Below are 19,396 nucleotides of genomic sequence, written 5' to 3'. Positions count from 1 at the left end.
AAAACCTTCAATCTTTAGAGCTGAGCAATGTCAATATTAGCATTATAATTTTTTTAGCTCCACTTTTAATAATAATAAAAAAATAAAACATTTATATAAAAATTTATTAACATTAAAAAATGGAATTTCTTTCAGACGTGAAAAATCTGTTGAAAGATTGTTAAAAGTATAAATAATTTGTTCATTACAAAATACATTTTACAGTTGCACTACAAAGGATGGGTTCGTCAAGACCAAGAGTTTAATGCAGGACATGATTTAACATCATTGTTTTAAAGTGGATTTCTATGATCCAAATTTACATTGCAAAGGGTTATTTCTGTTATGCTAAACTCAGCCATTACTCTTTTCACTGCATGCTTGCTTCAACATTTCATAACTCCTTTGAAGCATACAGTTAAAATTATTATAAAGCTGCTTCTTGATTAATTTTTTTTGTTATTGTACGGTTAACAAGACAGGTGAATTGTATTTTCAAAGTTTAAACCATGCAATTTTTTTTACTTACTTGGCAGTTTAACCAGATTTTCAATTTTTATGAGGATCTACCAACCCTGCAGTGGGTTGAAGCATCCCTGGCCTCACGATTAATTATGGCTGTTTGTAGTACAAACTTGCACAATTAATTGTTTATGGCACAACTGCATAAAATTTACTTTGCATATGGTACTATCTTCTATAAACCTATTTTGTTTGGGGCACAAACCTGTATAAAACTTTGTGGCACAGACTTGAATGGCATCTATTAAAAAAATAAATAAAAAAATAAAAAACAACATATTTTTGTCAATTTATTTATTCTTTAGACTGAGAATACTTTTTATCAATGCGAGTAGCATCATTACAAAAAATAGACTTAATCTAATTCTGAAATAGTTTGGCTGCTGTTTTTATAATGAAATGAGTAAGTACAGCCTGGTACTTTATTGACAGTATTATAAGAAAACAAATAAAAATCAATTTGACCAACGTGCTTATTAAAAAAACAAAAGAAAGAAAGAAAAAGAAATTCAGTAACAATATAAAAATGACACTCCATATTCGCTCAGATTATTCTACAACTTTCACGCATAATTAAATTACAATCACACAGTGTTACATGTAATAAAGTTGTGTTTTTTTTTATATCACTTTTAGCCGAACCAACGATAATTTTATGCTTTTGAATATGTTCGATTATTTTATTTTAATTTTTAAACTGACCTTGTTTGTTTTTGCATTCTCGATGAATTACATAGAAAAATAAAACTATAAAATATATATAAAGTGATCGAGTAGGGCCAAAGCGTTTGAATCTGACTAAAAATTAGACAACGTACCGTTTAAATCAAAACTGACTAAACTGTACGTTATTTACAATGAGTTTTTTTTTTTTTTTAAATTAAACATGTCTAATGATTATTACAGATTATGGTAATGGTTTGTCATTTGATTAAAAGCGGATTCTTTTTTTCTTTTAGCAAAGGGATAAATTATTTCCTTTTTTTTTCAACATTTCTTTTGATATGGTCAAACAATACATTCCATGGTACAAATATTTAAAACTAGAACATATATCAATACATANATTATTAATACTACTATAACAAGGGATATGAATCAGTTAAGCTATACAGTAGTTAAAAGTTAAGACAAAGGCACAATCGATTTTAAATAAATTAAAAAATATGTATGTAAGGTTTTAATTAGCCTATTGTTTTGATATTTGGAAAGATTATTATTTAAAGTCATGTGATTTATTTAAAATAATTACTAGTTCGTTATGTATCTGTTACCTGTTGAGTAGGAGTGATTTTTTTTTACAAACTGGATTGATGCACGAGCAAATGCATTATTTACACATTGACAAATAAAAATTATATAAACATGAATGTAAAAAAAAAATTGTATGATGGATACCCTCTTTGACTAGGGTCGTATGTAGTTGCACTCGGAGAAGATGGTGCTGGCTTTCTTGGTCAGGAATTGCAGGAAATCTTCAAGGACATCCGTAAAAGACTGTGTACAACCGTTTTCCCAAACTTCCGTACACCATCCGAAGCGTGCGATCATCCTGATGAGGTGGATCCCGCCGTAGACGCTGCTCCTGTCCTTTCCCATCTTTTTAGTCATGCAGACGTCTTGCCATTTCTCAGGGGTGTAGATGATCTCTGAGCCGAAGTAACCGTTAAAAGCCCTGCGCAACGTTTCGATCATTTCGCCCGTGGACCTCTTCAGGCCTGATTTCGAAAACTGCTCGAACAGGTGGTCGACAGTTTCCGAAGCGGGCAGAGAGACGAGCATTTTCTCCAAATGGATCATGTGCCAATCGTCGACTAGAAAGTTCTGAAGGTTTTCGTTTATCCCCAGTGGCACGGGTGTCAAACGTCTCTGCTGCTTCACGATTACAAAACCGTCGTTTTGGTCGTCCAATATTGTCGAGAAATTCGAACCTGTTGCGTTTTCTTCTGTCGGGATTCCATCTTCTTTCATCTTCGGACGATCCTTAGTCCCGTTAAGTTCGAACGTTTTACCCAATCGCACCGTCTCACTTTCGGCCACTTTTCCCTCCATCGTGCACTCTGAGACAAACGGCAAATATCTATTTGTTTATAAACTTTTTTTATCCCCTGGAGCCGATAGAGTTAAGACAAATTGTGCGTTGAACTCCCAAAACGTAAATATCACGAGCACAAACCTAAACGCTGTCAATATCAACACAATCGACCAAGAAAACACTAGGACACTAATTCTAATTTGGACGGCGGAAGGTAGACATTAGGAGAATCCCGCTCTGCAGACCTCCTCGTCAAAATGGCGGGGAGAAAACCACTGAATATTATTTCTCCTGAAGGTAAAAGCTTCACTTAATAACGGGAATTCCATAAAATATCTGATAAAAATCAAACGGTCCTTTTCCTTTAAGCTCAATTTAAAACCTGCAATTTTAATAAATCCACCTAGTTAATTAAAAAAGAAAAAGAAAGCTAAAAGCGTAATATAAAACATCAAGTGCATAACCGTATTAAAATATTTCCCTGATATCTAAAAATCCAAACGAAAAAAAAAAAAAATAGGGCACTTTTAACTTAAATTAATTATGTCTGGAGTTTTCAATTTTGATGTTCAACAAAAATAATTTTCCCTAAGGCCTGTCTCAGCTGATGAAAATAAGAAGGTTCAAAAACAAGTAACCTAATGACTGAAAAATAGAAAGTTTTACTGGTATTAGTGTCCCGCAAAATAAAAATAAAAATTAAAACCCAGTAAATTTAACATATTAACATTAACTTTATTTAGTTTTTAAAACATGCTACATATACCTTTATTATCGTTGAGTTTCTAAGATATACTTGTAATTAGACATTGTTTATTGATGTTTTTCTGACAGGGAAAGGCTATTTAAATAAGCTAAATTTAAAATTTGGTTTTCTGCCTTTGTTGTGCATGTATTTTAAGGTTATTATAAACGGTGTTCGGCTATTCCTGTTACAAACTTTGCCAGTAGATTCTACATTCAAAATGGAACCAAAACGTCCTGATTAAGTATGGCCCGAATCTCGGCAGTTTCGGAGTTATTTCACTTTTTCTGATTTCTCAATATTTCACGTTTCAAAAACGTTTAAAAACTCTTTTCTTCCGGAGAATAACAATACAATAATTCTTTAATCAAAGTTGCAGTCGTGCTGATAAATAAGTAAACAATATTTCGGTTTCGAACCCATTTTTTTTTTTTTTTCATTTTCCACCTTACGTGTCAGACACGGGTTTTTCCTTTCCTCCATCAATTTCTTCATCTTTGAAAAGAGTAATTAAAAGAGCAATTGTACCACTAAAAAGTATATTAAATGGAGTAAGTTTTCTGAAATTTGCTGGTCTCTAGGTTTGGAAATAGTAGTTTAGAATCACTGTAGTAGGTTTTTCAACTTTGAAAAAAAAAATTTCAAAGTTCTCGCTATTAAATAACATATAGGAAGGTTTACAAGCTTAGTATTGATGGCATCTGATTGGTTATTATAAAGGGTGTTCGACTATTCCTGTTACAAACTTTGCCAGTAGATTCTACATTCAAAATGGAACCAAAACGTCCTGATTAAGTACGGCCCGAATCTCGGCAGTTTCGGAGTTATTTCACTTTTTCTGATTTCTTAATATTTCACGTTTCAAAGACGTTTAAAAATTCTTTTTTTTTCCGGAGAATAACAATACAATAATTCTTTAATCAAAGTTGCAGTCGTGCTGATAAATAAGTAAACAATATTTCGGTTTCGAACCCATTTTTTTTTTTCATTTTCCACCTTACGTGTCAGACACGGGTTTTTCGGTTTTTCCTTTCCTCCATCAATTTCTTCATCTTTGAAAAGGGTAATTAAAAGAGCAATTGTACCACTAAAAAGTGCATTAAATGGAGTACGTTTTCTGAAATTTGCTGGTCTCCTAGAAATTTGGTGGTGTACCGTACTTTAAGTTTTTAATTTTTTTATGCATCCCCCTATAAGATTAGAAATTTGTCGACTATTTATTATTTGTTAAATGTAAACATTTTCACAAGAAATTTTAGGTTTTGAGACAGTAGTAAAGTAGCAGGCAAATCACATTGCTTGCTCATGGTAAGTGAAGATTTTGGATATCTTTTCTTCCTAGACATTATTCACGTAAGGGTAAATGTTGATCATCAGAAACGGTCATAAAAACAAACATAAAGTTACAAACTTTGGCTGTTTTAAGGACGTTGACCGGTAAGGAGGGGAATAAAAAGAGACAACCCATTAGAGTCCGCCGTGCACGGAACAACAGTCAACTCCTAACCCCGGAAGCTATTAGATCGCGGTTGAACGTTTTACTCAATGCGATTAATACCGATTCCACCCTCTTGCCGAACTTCGAAAATTGCTCGTGCGATCGAAGTTCGTGACCTCCCTCACTTCACCCTTGCACACTTGTCAATGCCAAAAGCGATCTCGTGCACGGAAGGGTCATCTCTAATGAGTTTATTAACGCAACGCCGATTTTTATACTTTTAATGTAGAAATACAAATAAAAATTAACGAATTCGGTCTTCTCAGATTACAGGGGCTGATCAATTCTCTGTTCACCAAGACAAAAGAGGTGAACTGTCCTTTTTTCCATTTAAAAAAAAAGTAATTCCTGCACATTATGTGTCGCTGACCTCCCCCCCTATCAGAAAAAGTTTTCAAATTAACCTTTATTAAAAATTCAAAGGTCTAGGCCGGGATTCGAACTCAGAACCGCAAGCGTTCGCCCTAAGCCACCTCGGTCTCAAACTTTTAGCAAGTCGATACGATGTCAACTTTCATCAAAAGCCTTGGATTCTCCTTCTAAGTGCTGAAACGATTCGCGTCTCGCCTTTCTGGACGAAAACAGGCGATACTGGGGGAAACAAAACAGATCTCGTAGTTGCCAGTAAAGCGGGGTGTTTCTCAGGGCTCCGTCCTGCCTTGACCTACCGCAATTCACCACAAATACAAATTTTTTATTAAAAAAAAGATTCATTTTAAGCACCATTAAATACATTTAAATATGAATTTTTATCGCAAACAAAAACTAGACATTTTTGGAATGAATTAAAGGGTAAACTTTTTTCTCTCCGATCCCGGGTATTCATTTAAAAAATTCACAACTCCTCATTCCAAATTTAATGTTATGAAAATATTTGGATTTTTTACGAGGGTTCGCAACAGCAGAGGTTCAACCCTCGGGTTGCCGGTGTTTTTTAAAAAAAAGCCCATTTGTAAGTATGTCGGGTTCGAATGCGGGGTTGCTGGATTCGAACCCGGGACCTTTACCTTACAGTGATGAGCGCCGTTCCAACGCCTAAACCGTTGCGGCCACCGATGCCCCTTTCAGCCTATTTCAACAAGATTTAGATGTTATGTTATATAAATGAGAAGCTTAAACATTAAAAAAAAAATCTTTCAGCCAATTGAATACAAATTTTTATAGTAATCGAAAATAGATATTTTTTGCTAGATTAGCCGGGGGAAATTTTGTTTTCTCTGGATTTGATCAAAATTCAATTTTATTACAATCCTCAGAAAGCGTGATCTTTCTTCTTTTAGTGTCAACATTGCTTAGATTTTACGTCATTTTAGGTGAGCAAAATTAGGGGTGAAATGAACAAAAACACGTCATAAGTTTTATTAAACGTAAACATTTTTAAATTATTTAGAATTTAAAAACGTCAAAAAGATTTATTTTTTATCTATTCAATTTATTTACAGAGGCGACGTTTGTACAATTACGTGTAATTTAAAGGGTTCTAAACTCCTTTAAAACTTCCTGTGGATCGTTGAAGTTGTTTCAACATTTTTGTGATTTTTGCATAAAATCGTAGACATTTGGAAGGCAAAAAATTTGAAAAAAAATTATACGTTTGATATTTACAAAAATTTGTATTCAGGGGTTTTAGAGTGTGCAAAAACCTAATATCGACATTCCTGCAAAACAAATTAGCCTACTTTCGGCTATAAATTATGTATCTGAACGAAATGACCGTTTGTTTCGTTCAAAAATCACAAAAAATGGCCATAATTTTAAGACGAGTCAACCGATCCTACCGGAAACCTAACAGGAATTTATAGCCCTCAAAAGGGCGCGCAATGACATTGGCTTCCGTAAATAAATCACAAGCGGAGTTATAAAATTTTAAAAAAGAAAAAAGTTCGAGATGTTTTTGTTGATTTCATTCTTATTTTTCTCACTTATAATGAGATTGATAAAAGAGATATTCCGCATTCCAGCAGTTGCAGTAAAATAGAATTTGGATAAAATTATGAAATTTTTAATGCAACACCAGCCACACGAGGGAGTGTCTTTTGTGACTATGTGGTGTCTTTTTGACGTTTTTAAATTCTAAATAATTTAAAAATGTTTACGTTTAATACAACTTATGACGTGTTTTTGTTCATTTCACCCCTAATTTTGCTCACATAAAATGACGTAAAATCTAAGCAATGTTGACACTCTAAAAGAAGAAAGATCAAGCCTTGTGAGGATTGTAATAAAGTTGAATTTTGATCAAATTCAGAGGAGTTATACATTTTTTAACCGAGAAAGAAAACAAAATTACCCCCGGCTAATCTAGCAAAAAAGATCTATTTTCAATTACTATAAAAATTTGTATTTAATGGGCTGAAAGGTTTTTTTTTCTTATTGTTTAAGCTTTATTTTTCCCATTTATATAACAACATTTAAATCTTATTGAAATAGGCTGAAAGGGCGCTGGTGGCCGCAACGGTTTAGGCGTTGACAGGGCGCTCATCACTGTAAGGTAAAGGTCCCGGGTTCGAATCCAGCGGCCCTTCATCAAACCCGACATACTTACAAATGGGATTTTTTTCAAAAACACCGGCACCCCGAGGGTTTATATGACCTCTGCTGTTGCGAACCCTCGTTAAAAAAAAAAATTTAAAAAATTTAAAAAACACCAGCCACCGTAGATAAAAAAATTTCGCCCGGCCAATTCAGCCCTAAAATATTTTATTTATTGCTACGAAAATTCGTATTTAATGGTTTTACAGAATGCTTAAAACGAACCCTAAATGTTTTTGATTTTTTTCAAAAGCAATTTTTTGGCCTACTTTACTGAAAGCGTCTTTCGGTTTTTGCGATTTCTTACTCATTTAACGGAATCCTGAATATTATTTTCTCATACTAAATTTTTAAAAAAAGCAAACAGAATGATATATTATATCCTTGAAATACATGCAAAACACACATTTGGTTTCTCGGCCCCTAGGGCCTTTGGCCAGAGGCTTGGACACGTGTGTAATATTTTTGACTTAATATCACCAAAGAAAAAGTTTCATTTTACGTCCATAGCATGTACTTTTTTAGAAAAATTTTAAGGAATAACATTAAAGGTTATTAAGTTATTATTAAAGGTCATAAACCCGATCGTGTTTGTTTATGTTTACAATTAAAACGTTTATTAAAAAAAAAAAATTAATTAATTGAACGATTTTTTCGTAAACGAAAAAATTTTCGCTACTAAACAAAGGTTAAAAATATATAAAACCGTTATAAAAGTTTACAGTTATACCCTCATCCCTTTTCAGATTAACTTTCGGAAATAACAGTTAAGAGTTAGGGGTGGAGGTCTCGTACTCCCTCTTTTGACACTGTTTATTATTATATTATTACTAACTTCTTATTATTAACTAATTAATTGTTTTGTATTATCTTGGTCTGTCTTATCTCGCTGGCTTTCCCTGGATAAACAAAACCAGCAATAGCAAGACAAAGGTGACTTACTTTTAACATTTTTTTATTTATACAAGATAGAAAAGTACAAAAAAAAAAAGAAAGTAGTTTCGATGCCTAGGGTTATGGAAGAGAAACGAGGGAAAGCCCCTCATTATTGAAAACTTTGGTGAATGGTAAGCCCACAGGGCTCATAAGCCAGGCAATAAATCACGATATAACAGAAGATAAAGGTAATTAAATTATTAAGCCGAAGGTTTGGCCTTTTCCGATCGTGTTTGTTTATGTTTACAATTAAAACGTTTATTAAAAAAAAATAATAAAAAAACATAAATAATAACAGTAGGCCAAGTAATTTAATCCAGAACGATTATGTTTGAATAAGTAAATAAACAAAGTAATTGTAAACAAATTTTTTCCCCACTTCGAATATCGGCCGCGCTAAAAACGACCCAGAGATAGGAACATAAACAATGGGAAATGATATTTATCTTCTCGAACTGGAGGAATCTGAGGAAACATTTAGGGGTTACTATTTAAAGATTAATCGAGTGAGTACAAACAGAATGGAATGCCTTAAAATTAGAACTTTGGACGGCTTTAAATAACCCAATAACTTAGCACACTTGACTTCAAAGTTATTTAGATGACGAGGGCTTTAACCAGATAAAAAACCTTATTGGTCAAATTGCAAATTCTCCTAACTTCTCTCTCTCTCTCTCACACACACACGCACACACACACATTACTAACTTATCCACTCTCTGTTTGCTACCAGGGACCCAAATACGCAGAGTGCATGCAATTTTTTGTATTTTTATTTTAAATTTGTGAGTAGAATCATCTTTTACAAAACGTGAATCTACATACTCAACCATTTGTTCATCATTTCTATTAACATCTTTACAAGTCGAAGCTTCGGAACCGACGCACAACCTAATCCTCTACCTATAGTAAGACTCTCTAGCTACACAGACACAGACACACACACACACACACACACACACACACACACACACACACACACACACACACACATTTGTGAAAGGAGCCTGTAGTTGACCAGCCAGTTATCGCGTTCAGCAAAAGTTTACTGGGGCATTTCCTCTGGAGCATTGAAAATAATTTATGACGGCGGTTTGGATCGTCTACTCGTTTATGCACTGCCTGTTTGGTACTAGGGACTCAAGAAGAAATCTGACATGAATAAAATACGCAGAGTGCAAAGATTATTCTTATTGCGAAGTTAAGGTTTCCAGACCATTTCGTATGAGGGCACATGCACTATTGCCAACGTAATACCTGTAGAAATCATGATCGAAGAAATGTGTAAAAAGTATAAGATAATGAAAGGTTGTGATAATGATATTAAATTGAAAACTGACATGCCTACAAAACTGTGCAACTGGATACACCTTGGACTCCTGAAATTACATCAGCAGAATTGCAAAAAATTTAGGCTATGTATCTATACAGGTGGTAGAAAGAAGAATAAAGTTGGGTGTTCCTTTGTGGCTTATGGTGCTGAAGAGACTCTTCTGGAGAGACAGTTTCGTCTTGCAGAACATAGTTCAAACAACCAAGCTGAACTTTTGGCTGTATTGAAACGTTTGAACTGGCTGACTGATGATCCTTCAGATTGGAAAAATGTAATTGTAGTGACGGATAGACGGATCTCTCGATATGATCGATAACATTAACCACCACATTTGTGGATAGAATTCGGCTAGCCTTATTTAGTCTTAATCAGCGGAAATGCAATGTGGTATTCAGTAAGGTCCAGGCTCACACTGGTGAAGTGGGTAACGAAAGAGCTGATTTATTGGCGAAACAAGCATCCGCAGATGAGAATTTTCATGTATCCTTCGAATTTGTTTCGAAAACCTATGTAGAACACATAAGAAAACAGAGGGAACTATAAAATTTGAAACAATAAGCTACACGGTGACTCAAGTTTAGACAGGTCGTGGAAAAAACAGAGCTTCATCGTTTTAATATTCTGCCAGAAGCAAGTTACCCTTGTGATCCAACAACCTCGCAGTCATGGGGCCATATTATCTTTCATTGCAGACTTTTGAAGCGGAATGAGCTTCTCTGATAAGAGGAGTGGTAAGCAGAGGACTTAAGTGGCCACCAGAAAAAAGTGTTCTTGTGAGTGACAGTGAAATTTGTGCGTTTTATTAACAGTTTGACTATGAAATTTTTTTAAAATTTTAAATTGTCTAAAAATTAAGATTAATTGTATGATCTAATTTAATGTAAATGTTTGTTAAGTACATGTAATATTTGTACGTGGTACATGCAGAAATAAATAAATTAACACACACACACACACTCTCTCTCTCTCTCTCTCTCTCTCTCATATGTTCACATAGTAAGTGTATTGTAAAATGAACAACTTACGTTAAGCAGAAGAGACCTAACTCTCCCTGGTTAAATAAAAGGTTTACTCAATCAATCAATCTCTCTCTATCTCTTTCTTAATCTATTTTCTTTCTATTTCTCTCTATTTTTTCTAATTCTCTCTCTCTCTCTCATTATTTATCCCTCTTTACCTCAACTTCCTCTCTCTCCCTCTTCCTTAGTTCCGCTTCTCTCTCCCTTCTTCTCTTTCTATCTTTTTTTTTCTACTATTTTTTTGTACTTTTGGTACACAAGTGTAAGAAAGGTCCACGAATGCTAGCGTGACTAAACATTTAATAAAAATCTCTCTCCCTTTACCTTTCTCTCTTTTGTTCGAATGGTATTCTACTCTTTTTTAGGTTCTTTTAGCATACTGCATGTGTAACGTATCGACGTGTTAACATTGAATAAAACCTATTCGTTCTTGCTCAGTTTATTAAATTGCACTTTTAAAACATGACGATCCCATCGATCCTAGTAATTACATTATTGCCTGATGGTTTTTTTATAGACCTCAAGGCAGTGTTTGACATAATTGATCAAATTGAATTGATGTACAAGCTGTTTAATTTTGGTTTCTCGGGTAAAACATTAAGCGCATTAAAATATTTAATCGCTCAAACCGCCTTATCAGGGAAAGGATCTGAAGGCATCTTGGTAGGAGTGTTTGTCAGGGGTGCGTGCTGAGCCCACTTTTGTTTTCATTGTTTCTTGAGTATCTACCTTAAGCGATTGAATTTGACGTCCATTTAAACAAGTTCAGAGTTAAAAATGGCCAAATTTTTATAATTTGACTATATTCTTCTATTAATTTTAATTGAAATAACCAATATATGCTTGTTAGGTGGATAAAACGAAATAGAAAATACAAAAAAAAATTGTTAATCCTCATTTTTAATAACGGATTTACTTAAGAATAGTAAACATGAAGATTACTCATTTTGTAAACAAAGACCTTTTTTTGTCTTTTCTCCATTTTAATCCAGTTGTATTCTCTTTAACCGTGGAAAGACATCATCTTGAACCAGAAGTTTGCAATATTGTTGTGAGAATAAGCCATCGAGGTCACCGGCGAGTGGATATCGCAGAGGCAGTTGGCGCTTCTCAGGGAATAGTCTCCCGGGCTTTAGCTCAATTCCGAGAGACTGGAAGCGCCAATAGGAGGCCTGGTAGTGGATCTCAGCGCATTACGATGCTAAGTGAGGACAGAAATATGGTCATTGTTGGAAGAAGGAACCATTTCCATAGTGCCCGTTATATCCTAAATGAAGTACAAGATGTTTTGGCAAGGCCTTTATCAAATGGCAAGTTGGCCTCACAAATTATGCCTCTCTGCAGCCACAAGCCACTCAGGAGAATATGGTGCAGCGAGTGCCTAGAAGGATCGTGGTAAAAATACCATGTGGAACAACATCCTAGGACAAAGAGGCAGTTGGCGTATGCCCCTTTGAAACGACCAGAAGCAACAGCTCGCCACGAGCAACCCCAGGAGAATATGGTGCAGCTAGCACCTAGAAGAGAACACAATTAGAAAGCTATTATGTTTACTGGTGAGTTGCGTTTCTGTCGGTATAGAGATAGCAGAAGAAACTGGAACTCACAGACAAAACTCGACTCATCAGTAAGCATAGCATAACAGCACTCCAATTGGTGTTCTCTTCTAGGTGCTAGCTGCGCCATATTCTCCTGGGGTTGCTCGTGGCGAGCTGTTGCTTCTGGTCGTTTCAAAGGGGCATACGCCAACTTCTCATAAACGATTACGAATCGTTTGTGCTGATAAAGACAAGTTTAGGTAAGACTTCTTTAACGAAATCTTTTGCCTCTTTGTCCTAGGATGTTGTTCCACATGGTATTTTTACCACGATCCTTCGTGCAATTTTACAGATTCTGCTATGAACCTCTTAATTACGCTTTTGTTCTGGGTGCCCTTGGGCTCCGACAAGACCAGTAATTTTCCTTAAAAAGAGAACATTTTTATTTGAGTGTGAAAGTTTGTTTTGGTAATTTCGAAAATATCAATACGACAGTTAAATAGATCTGTCGAAGAGAAGAACTCCAAACATAAAACAAAGGTGTTTATTCGGGCTTCCGGTCAGGATGGTATTTCTGGATATGAATGAGAGCTGATTAATAGACGAGGAACGTTGAAAACATCCGCGAAGAATTTGCCGCCAAGTCCTCGTACGATGAAGTTAAGTCCAAATCCGTTTTTGACACGTCACGCATAGAAAATATTGACATTTAAACCATTTGATCAAGTTAATCAACCATTGAGGGGCTAAGTGAGGTAAAAGAGTAAATAGTAAGCCATCTTGACTCGATAGACTGAACAATTTTGCAGGTACGAATTGAAATGACCATTAAATGACATTTTCTCATACTAATCATACACCAAAAGTCAATTTTGATCAATAATAATAATGGCTACTGTTTCTGAAAAAAAAAGAGATTTCTTACTAAAAAATCAACAGCCAAAACGCCATTTAGCCAATGGCTATATATTATCAAGTCGTTTTTAAATGACCCAATGTATGACTTTTATTAGACGTTGCCCATTACCCGTTACAGCAAAACTGACTCCATAATTCGCAGTATTTCCAGATCGTCTGTTTACATTCCCCCCGCCCTGATTTCCTGATAAATCGTTTATCACTCGTGTATATCGAAGGGAAAGAGGAGGAAGTGTATATTTATCAACTCGTCGGATTTCAATCTGAGGTTTTAATTAAAATAGCTCTCGATATTGTAACCCATGCCTGTCCCGTTAAAAAATTATCTCTGGCGAAATATCAAATAATTTAGAATTAGAACATATTAAATTTAGTAGGAGAGAGAGAGAGAGAGAGAGAGAGAGAAAGAGAGAGAGAGAGAGAGAGAGAGAGAGAGAGAGAGAGAGAGTCAGAACAAGTGAAAGAGAGAACAAGAGAAAGAGAGAACAAGAAAAAGAGAGAGAGAGAGTCCCAGAATCAGAACAAGAGAAATAGAGAGAGAGAGAGAGAGAGAGAGAGCGAGTGAGAGAGTCAGAACAAGAGAGCGAGTGAGAGAGTCAGAACAAGAGAAAGAGAGAAAGGGTCAGAACAAGAGAAAGAGAGAGCAAGAAAAAGAGAGAGAGAGAGTGTCCCAGAATCAGAACAAGAGAAAGAGAGAGTGTGTGAGAGAGAGAGAGAGAGAGCGAGTGAGAGAGTCAGAACAAGAGGAAGAGAGAAAGGGTCAGAACAAGAGAAAGAGAGAGCAAGAAAAAGAGAGAGAGAGAGAGAGAGAGAGAGAGAGAGAGCAAAGCATACAAATTTGTACAGAAAATGTTTTTGTTTATTTTTTGGTTTATTTATCGTTTTATTTCGATTTATTTTTTGCCGTAAAGTAGCTTAACTCACTTGTTAAAAACATCGTGTTAATCTTACCTACAGTACACAGTATATACTACAGTATATATCCAGTTAAAATGTTATATTGTATTTTTTCCTTTGTGGGGTAGATTTATAATTATTGTAGAATTGTACTATCGAAATAAAATTTCAAAATTTGAGTTCTTCCTGAGGGAAGGCTGTTGTAATCGCTAAGTGGTTCGCTAAAGTACACCTCTTCTCTGATTTTTTTTTTTTTTTTCAAAGGACCGTTCGTGTCCCAACTTAACCGTAATCATACCTCTTTTTAATTCATTGGAGCAAATCGCCATTCGAAGGTGATTCTCGGAAATTTTAATCTATTTTCTGGGTTCCACGCGATTTCTGTGAACCTTTTAATACAACATACACATGCGAGCCTACCTCTCATCCTCATGCCACTTTGAGAATTAAAATAACAACGGCTCAAATCCTTGTTTAAAAAGAGCCGCAAAAAAAAAAGAAATATAAAAAATATTCGTCATATTTTCCTTACAATGGAATTGAAACAAATCTATTCGATAGCTTCGATTGCTGTACAGAAGAGGATCGCTGAGTTTACAGGACATCGCCAGGATCCTTAGTGTCCTAAGCAAGAAGACCTATTCCTTACATTTTATCTTACCAATTAACTAAAGTACCAAAAGGTGTTCATGTGATATAGAAAAGCTTCAAGGAATTCTGGATATTTTTTAATCCGAAAAAAATGTATGAATGAATTGATACATGGGTCTCACCTGTGCCTGCTGAGTGGGAATAATAGTCTCAAGTTCAGGGGCGTCCCAAGGGGTCGTAAAAATACAATTTCCACTCGGCTACTCGGAACCGCCCACTCGTCCACCCTGGCCTGAGGACGTGCGCTAATAAGAATTTATTCCACTCCCGGTTTCCGAGAAAAGAGTAAACAAATCTACGGTGACCTAATTGCCGGGGAAAAAGTCTATTTGTATTTGTTAACCATGAAAAATTTGCTGTAACTCATTATTAAAGGAAGCGCCCATCGCAGTTGTAAGGAAGAATTATTTTCGTTTTCATAATGAAAAATGCACATGAAGAGTAAAGGCGACTCATTATCGTTGTCATATAGAAAAACATAATTTCATTTTCAAAAACAAACCACTCTCCGAATTAAAAAAAATAATAATAATAAAACAAAAAAAATTAATTAATTAAAAAAAATAATAAAAAAAATAAAATAAATAAATAAGTAAAACTTATTTTCCTTGAACCGAAAACGCGCCTTGTAACAGCAGTTTGCTACAAGTGTTTTCTCATGTTAAACATTACTCATGGCTCAAATGAAAATAGAACAGGGAAGATCCCACGCTAAATTCCATGAAGCACATCACTATATTTAATCGGAGGTTCATTCAGATTATAAATTCCTCGTGTTTCTTTTATCAATATATCTCTCCTGCGATTGCAATTTCTTGACAGGTGATGTCATCAGGCTGTTATAAACCCTACGACGCGAGGACGGCACAACCGAAATTTTTTTTATATGAAAATGCTTGTATGTGCTTTTTGTAACCGATCAAAAGATTTTATTTATAACTATGTAATGTTTTTGGTTTGGATCATTTTTGCGTCATAGATTTGGCATTTACAGGGTGTGCACGTGGTTTAATTTAAGTTAGATTAGGAATGGTTAGGTTATACAGGGCTAGGGATTGGATAGGTTATATAGGATTTTACTCAATCTGACTGTTGAGAAAGAACTTGATTTATGTTGTCTTTGTTGAAAACTTGAGAAATTTCTTTGATTGTTTGCACTTGGTGAATTTATAGTTACTAAGTATAGTTGCACAAATGTTTTAATTTATTTGTGATGAAAAAGTTATTGATGTTAAGCGTAGAGTCTTTTCTTTCTACGTTTATTCCGAGGAATACACATAGCTTGGGTTAAGTTAGTTTAGGAACGATTAGGTTAAGTAAGGTTATTAGGGTTAGGTTAAGTTAGATAACGTTAAACTGAGAAAATATCAGTGAATCTTTGTCATTCATTTTGTATTTTTTTTCTGAGGTATTTTCTCCACCATCCGCTCTCCAGGGTAACAAGAATGATTTAGGATCCACAGCAATCTTGATTCAATGTCTTAATTTATTTATGGTGTTGACAATTTGAGTATCGAGTATCAGATTGTAATGTATATGATGACCCCTGGACAGAAAGTTTATCCTGGTAAGATTTTGTAGGGAGTTAAAGCTGTGCTCAGTAGCAGGGTTTGTATAGCTGAGCAAAATGTTCTATTTTCAATTTTGATTTTAATATGGATTTTTTTTTTTTTTGGACCGGACTACTTTTGCGTCATCGATCGTTAACGGGGTGTACACGTGGTTTGGGTTAACTTAGGTTAGGAATAGTTAGATGTGCTAGATTATTAAGAGTTAGTGAAGTGGGGAAAATCTCAGTGAATTTTTTTTAGCAGGCCATTGTTCGCTGTAGTAGCATGTGGTAGGTATGTAAGATTTTCCGTCGAGTAAGTGGGCCATTGCACGTTTTAGGTGTTGGTAGCATGAAGGGCCAAGGTCAGGATAGAATCAATTTTGCGATCTCTTTGGTTTCCTGGATTTTTCAATCTTTCAATTTGGGTAAAGGTAGGTAAGGAATGGTTAGCGAAGCGGAGAAAATGTCAGTGAGAAGAACAAGTTTTAAAAAAAATTCTAAGTCGTTCTGATCTGGTGGTACCTGTAAGGTACAGTGTCTTCAATTTTTATTTTAAAAAAGTCATATAATCCTTTTAAGCCTAATTTAAGTTAATTAACAAGTTGATGCTACGCAAACACGCGATTATTTGGCCGAGCCCCTTTTATACAAGGAAGTGTTTATTTATAGGGTCGTAGTATATCTAGGGATTACGAGAATAAGCCGTTCGTGATGGCAAGTCTGACGGGTAAAGTTTTTTAGACGCTTTTAATCAGGACATGTTAACTGGTTGGGTTGAAAATTTTTGATACTATATACTGTTTTTCTTCCGGTTTGTAGTTCGGCATTTTCAAAGTGAAACTCAGCTGGTAGATACGAGCTTCTGGTGAGTTCTCATATTGACGTTGTGCACGTGCAAACAATGAAATTGTACTCTCTGGAAGTCATTAAGTAATTTATGAGCGATTGTACGCAACCGTCAATAGGTTCTAATGGATCTTGGAAGACCTACTCAGCTTGTCATGTTCAGATCGATACCGTGGATGATTCATTTGTAAAAATTCTATTTTGACGTAGTTACTGTGTGTGCTATTTTAACTATTTTTATGTTTTGTTTTAGCGAAATGTGAAAATCCTAGTGATTCCTCCAGGTGTAGATGCTCAGAAATGAAGAGGACAAACTTAATATTCATTTATGTTTAATTCGTACACCGGTCAATACTAATTCATGTTGAAATTCGATTAATCAATATGATTATAACGGTTCTAAAAATCCTGACCACCCAAGCCCACTTGGTTGGTGGTTTGTTTCAGATGTCCATTGGTTCTACAGTGTACCTAATAAACCCATCAAGATTCACAGCTTTTTCTTGTTTCCGATGTTGCATTATTTAATTTCTAGTTGGACCAATTATCTCAAGTCCGTCAAATCCAATAATAACTCTCTCTGGACAGTAGTGAAGCGTGCTAGGTCAAAGAAAGAGTCAGTAAAATTATCCCTAATATCCAATGGAATCGCGAGTGTCTCAGATAAAGACAAGGTGAACACCATGGGTGCGTATTTCGAATCGGTACATAAGCTGACGACCCAACAAGGTCCTAAATACTTGTCCAGGCATGTACATGAGACAGTCACCAAGTATGTTAATGAATCGCATATTACCTCCACAGACTGTAAGCTAATCTCACCCACGGAGATACTGCAAATAATCAAAACAAGACAAAACAGAACAGCCCCAGGCCTGGACGGAATCTCCAACCGGATCCTAAAAAATCTCCCGAGAAAAGCCACAGTAATGCTAATGTACCTGTTCAACAGTATGCTTACTGGGCCACTTCCCAAAGAAATGGAAGGTTGCCAAGCTCATATTCATTAAAAAAACCAGGCAAACCGCATGATTCGCCTACTAGCTACAGGCCCATAAGCTTACTAAGTTCGGTCAGTAAAATTTTTGAACGTCTCATACTCATCAGATTGGAGAGGCACATCAAAGACGCGCGCGTCATGAAAGAAGAGCAGTTCGGTTTTCGCCCGGGGCTCTCGACTACTGCACAGCTTGCTAGGGTGGTCGACTTTATTACCGGGAAAAAAAACATACCGGCATGGTCCTTCTTGACATGGAAAAGGCTTTCGACACCGTCTGGCAAGACGGCATAGTGTACTGGCTGATAAGATATAAATTTCCAGGATACCTTGTCAAGCTAGTGTACTCATACCTTAGCAATCGGTCTTTCCGAGTCACGCTCAACGAAAAGATTTCTCCACTTTTTAGCATAGCAGCAGGCGTGCCACAGGGATCAATCTTGAGACCAAGTCTTTTTGCAATTTTCCTAAATACCATTCCCACAATTAAATCGTGTCAAGCAGCACTTTACGCAGATGACATAGCGCTTCTATCATCTTCCTGGAGACCAAGCGCCATTACAAACAGGCTAAACAGCGAAAAAAAAATAAATCGCTTCTGTCTCAGGTGGAAACTATTGATTAACGTTCCTAAATGTGAAGCGATCCTATTCACAAAGAGGCGCCCCACAATAAGCGCAACAGTCAATATTAATGGAACTGTCATCCCATGGTCAGAAAAGGTAACCTACCTAGGCTTAATATTGGATAGAAGACTTCACTTTGGCCCTCACATAATGAATAGAATCGCAAAAGCCAAATTAGCCATTAGAATTCTATTCCCACTATTGGCTAAGGAATCAGGATTGTCAATGCACAACAAGCGACTTATTTACAAGGCGGTTGTCAAACCCATGCTGCTCTACGCCTGTCCAGTATGGAGTTTTACATGCAAGTCGAATCTGCTAAAAATACAAAGGAGACTAGTCACATCATCTCGCAGGCGGACCAGGCTAGATCAACTCCACAGTGAAACTGACATATCTTGGATTTACGATGCGGTAAAGGCACAAACCTTAAATCTTCACTGAAAATTCGCCTCAAACAAGAACGTCCTCTGCAGATCGATTGGAAATTACGACACCCTGATTCCTTGGAAGCACGGAAACGATTGAAAACGATCCTACACTAAATAATTTGTACGTACATGTGTCCACACTCGTTACACTTATATATCTATCTATTTATTTATTCCTGTAGAATAGACGCATGTACACTGGAACACACATATGTCCACACGTTACATTTCCCTATCTATTTAATTATTTATTTATTTCTTCTTAGAGTGTGGATACATGTGAGTTCATTGTGCATATGTATGCAATCACCTATTTATCTGTGAATGTATGTTCATATTTA

At 35.6% G+C, this 19,396-nt stretch overlaps 1 protein-coding gene across 2 annotated transcripts in view; it reads right to left on the bottom strand.

The window, feature by feature from the left end:
* Positions 1-1,569: 1,569 nt before the first annotated feature.
* LOC106664699 (chromatin modification-related protein EAF3-like) overlaps positions 1,570-19,396 on the bottom strand; it is a 70,756-nt gene continuing 52,929 nt past the window's right edge. For both annotated transcript variants that reach the window (XM_024228161.1, XM_024228160.1), the window contains exon 3: positions 1,570-2,918. In XM_024228161.1, the coding sequence (XP_024083929.1) occupies positions 1,909-2,553 (645 nt within the window). In that variant the 5' untranslated portion in view covers positions 2,554-2,918 and the 3' untranslated portion in view covers positions 1,570-1,908. The remainder of the gene's footprint in view (positions 2,919-19,396) is intronic.

Source organism: Cimex lectularius, unplaced genomic scaffold (genome assembly GCF_000648675.2).
Source record: "Cimex lectularius strain Harlan isolate CLEC.00 unplaced genomic scaffold, Clec_2.1 scaffold154, whole genome shotgun sequence".
Taxonomy (NCBI): domain Eukaryota; kingdom Metazoa; phylum Arthropoda; class Insecta; order Hemiptera; family Cimicidae; genus Cimex; species Cimex lectularius.
Note: the sequence above shows the minus strand (reverse complement) of the source record. Positions and strands in the feature narration are given on the sequence as shown.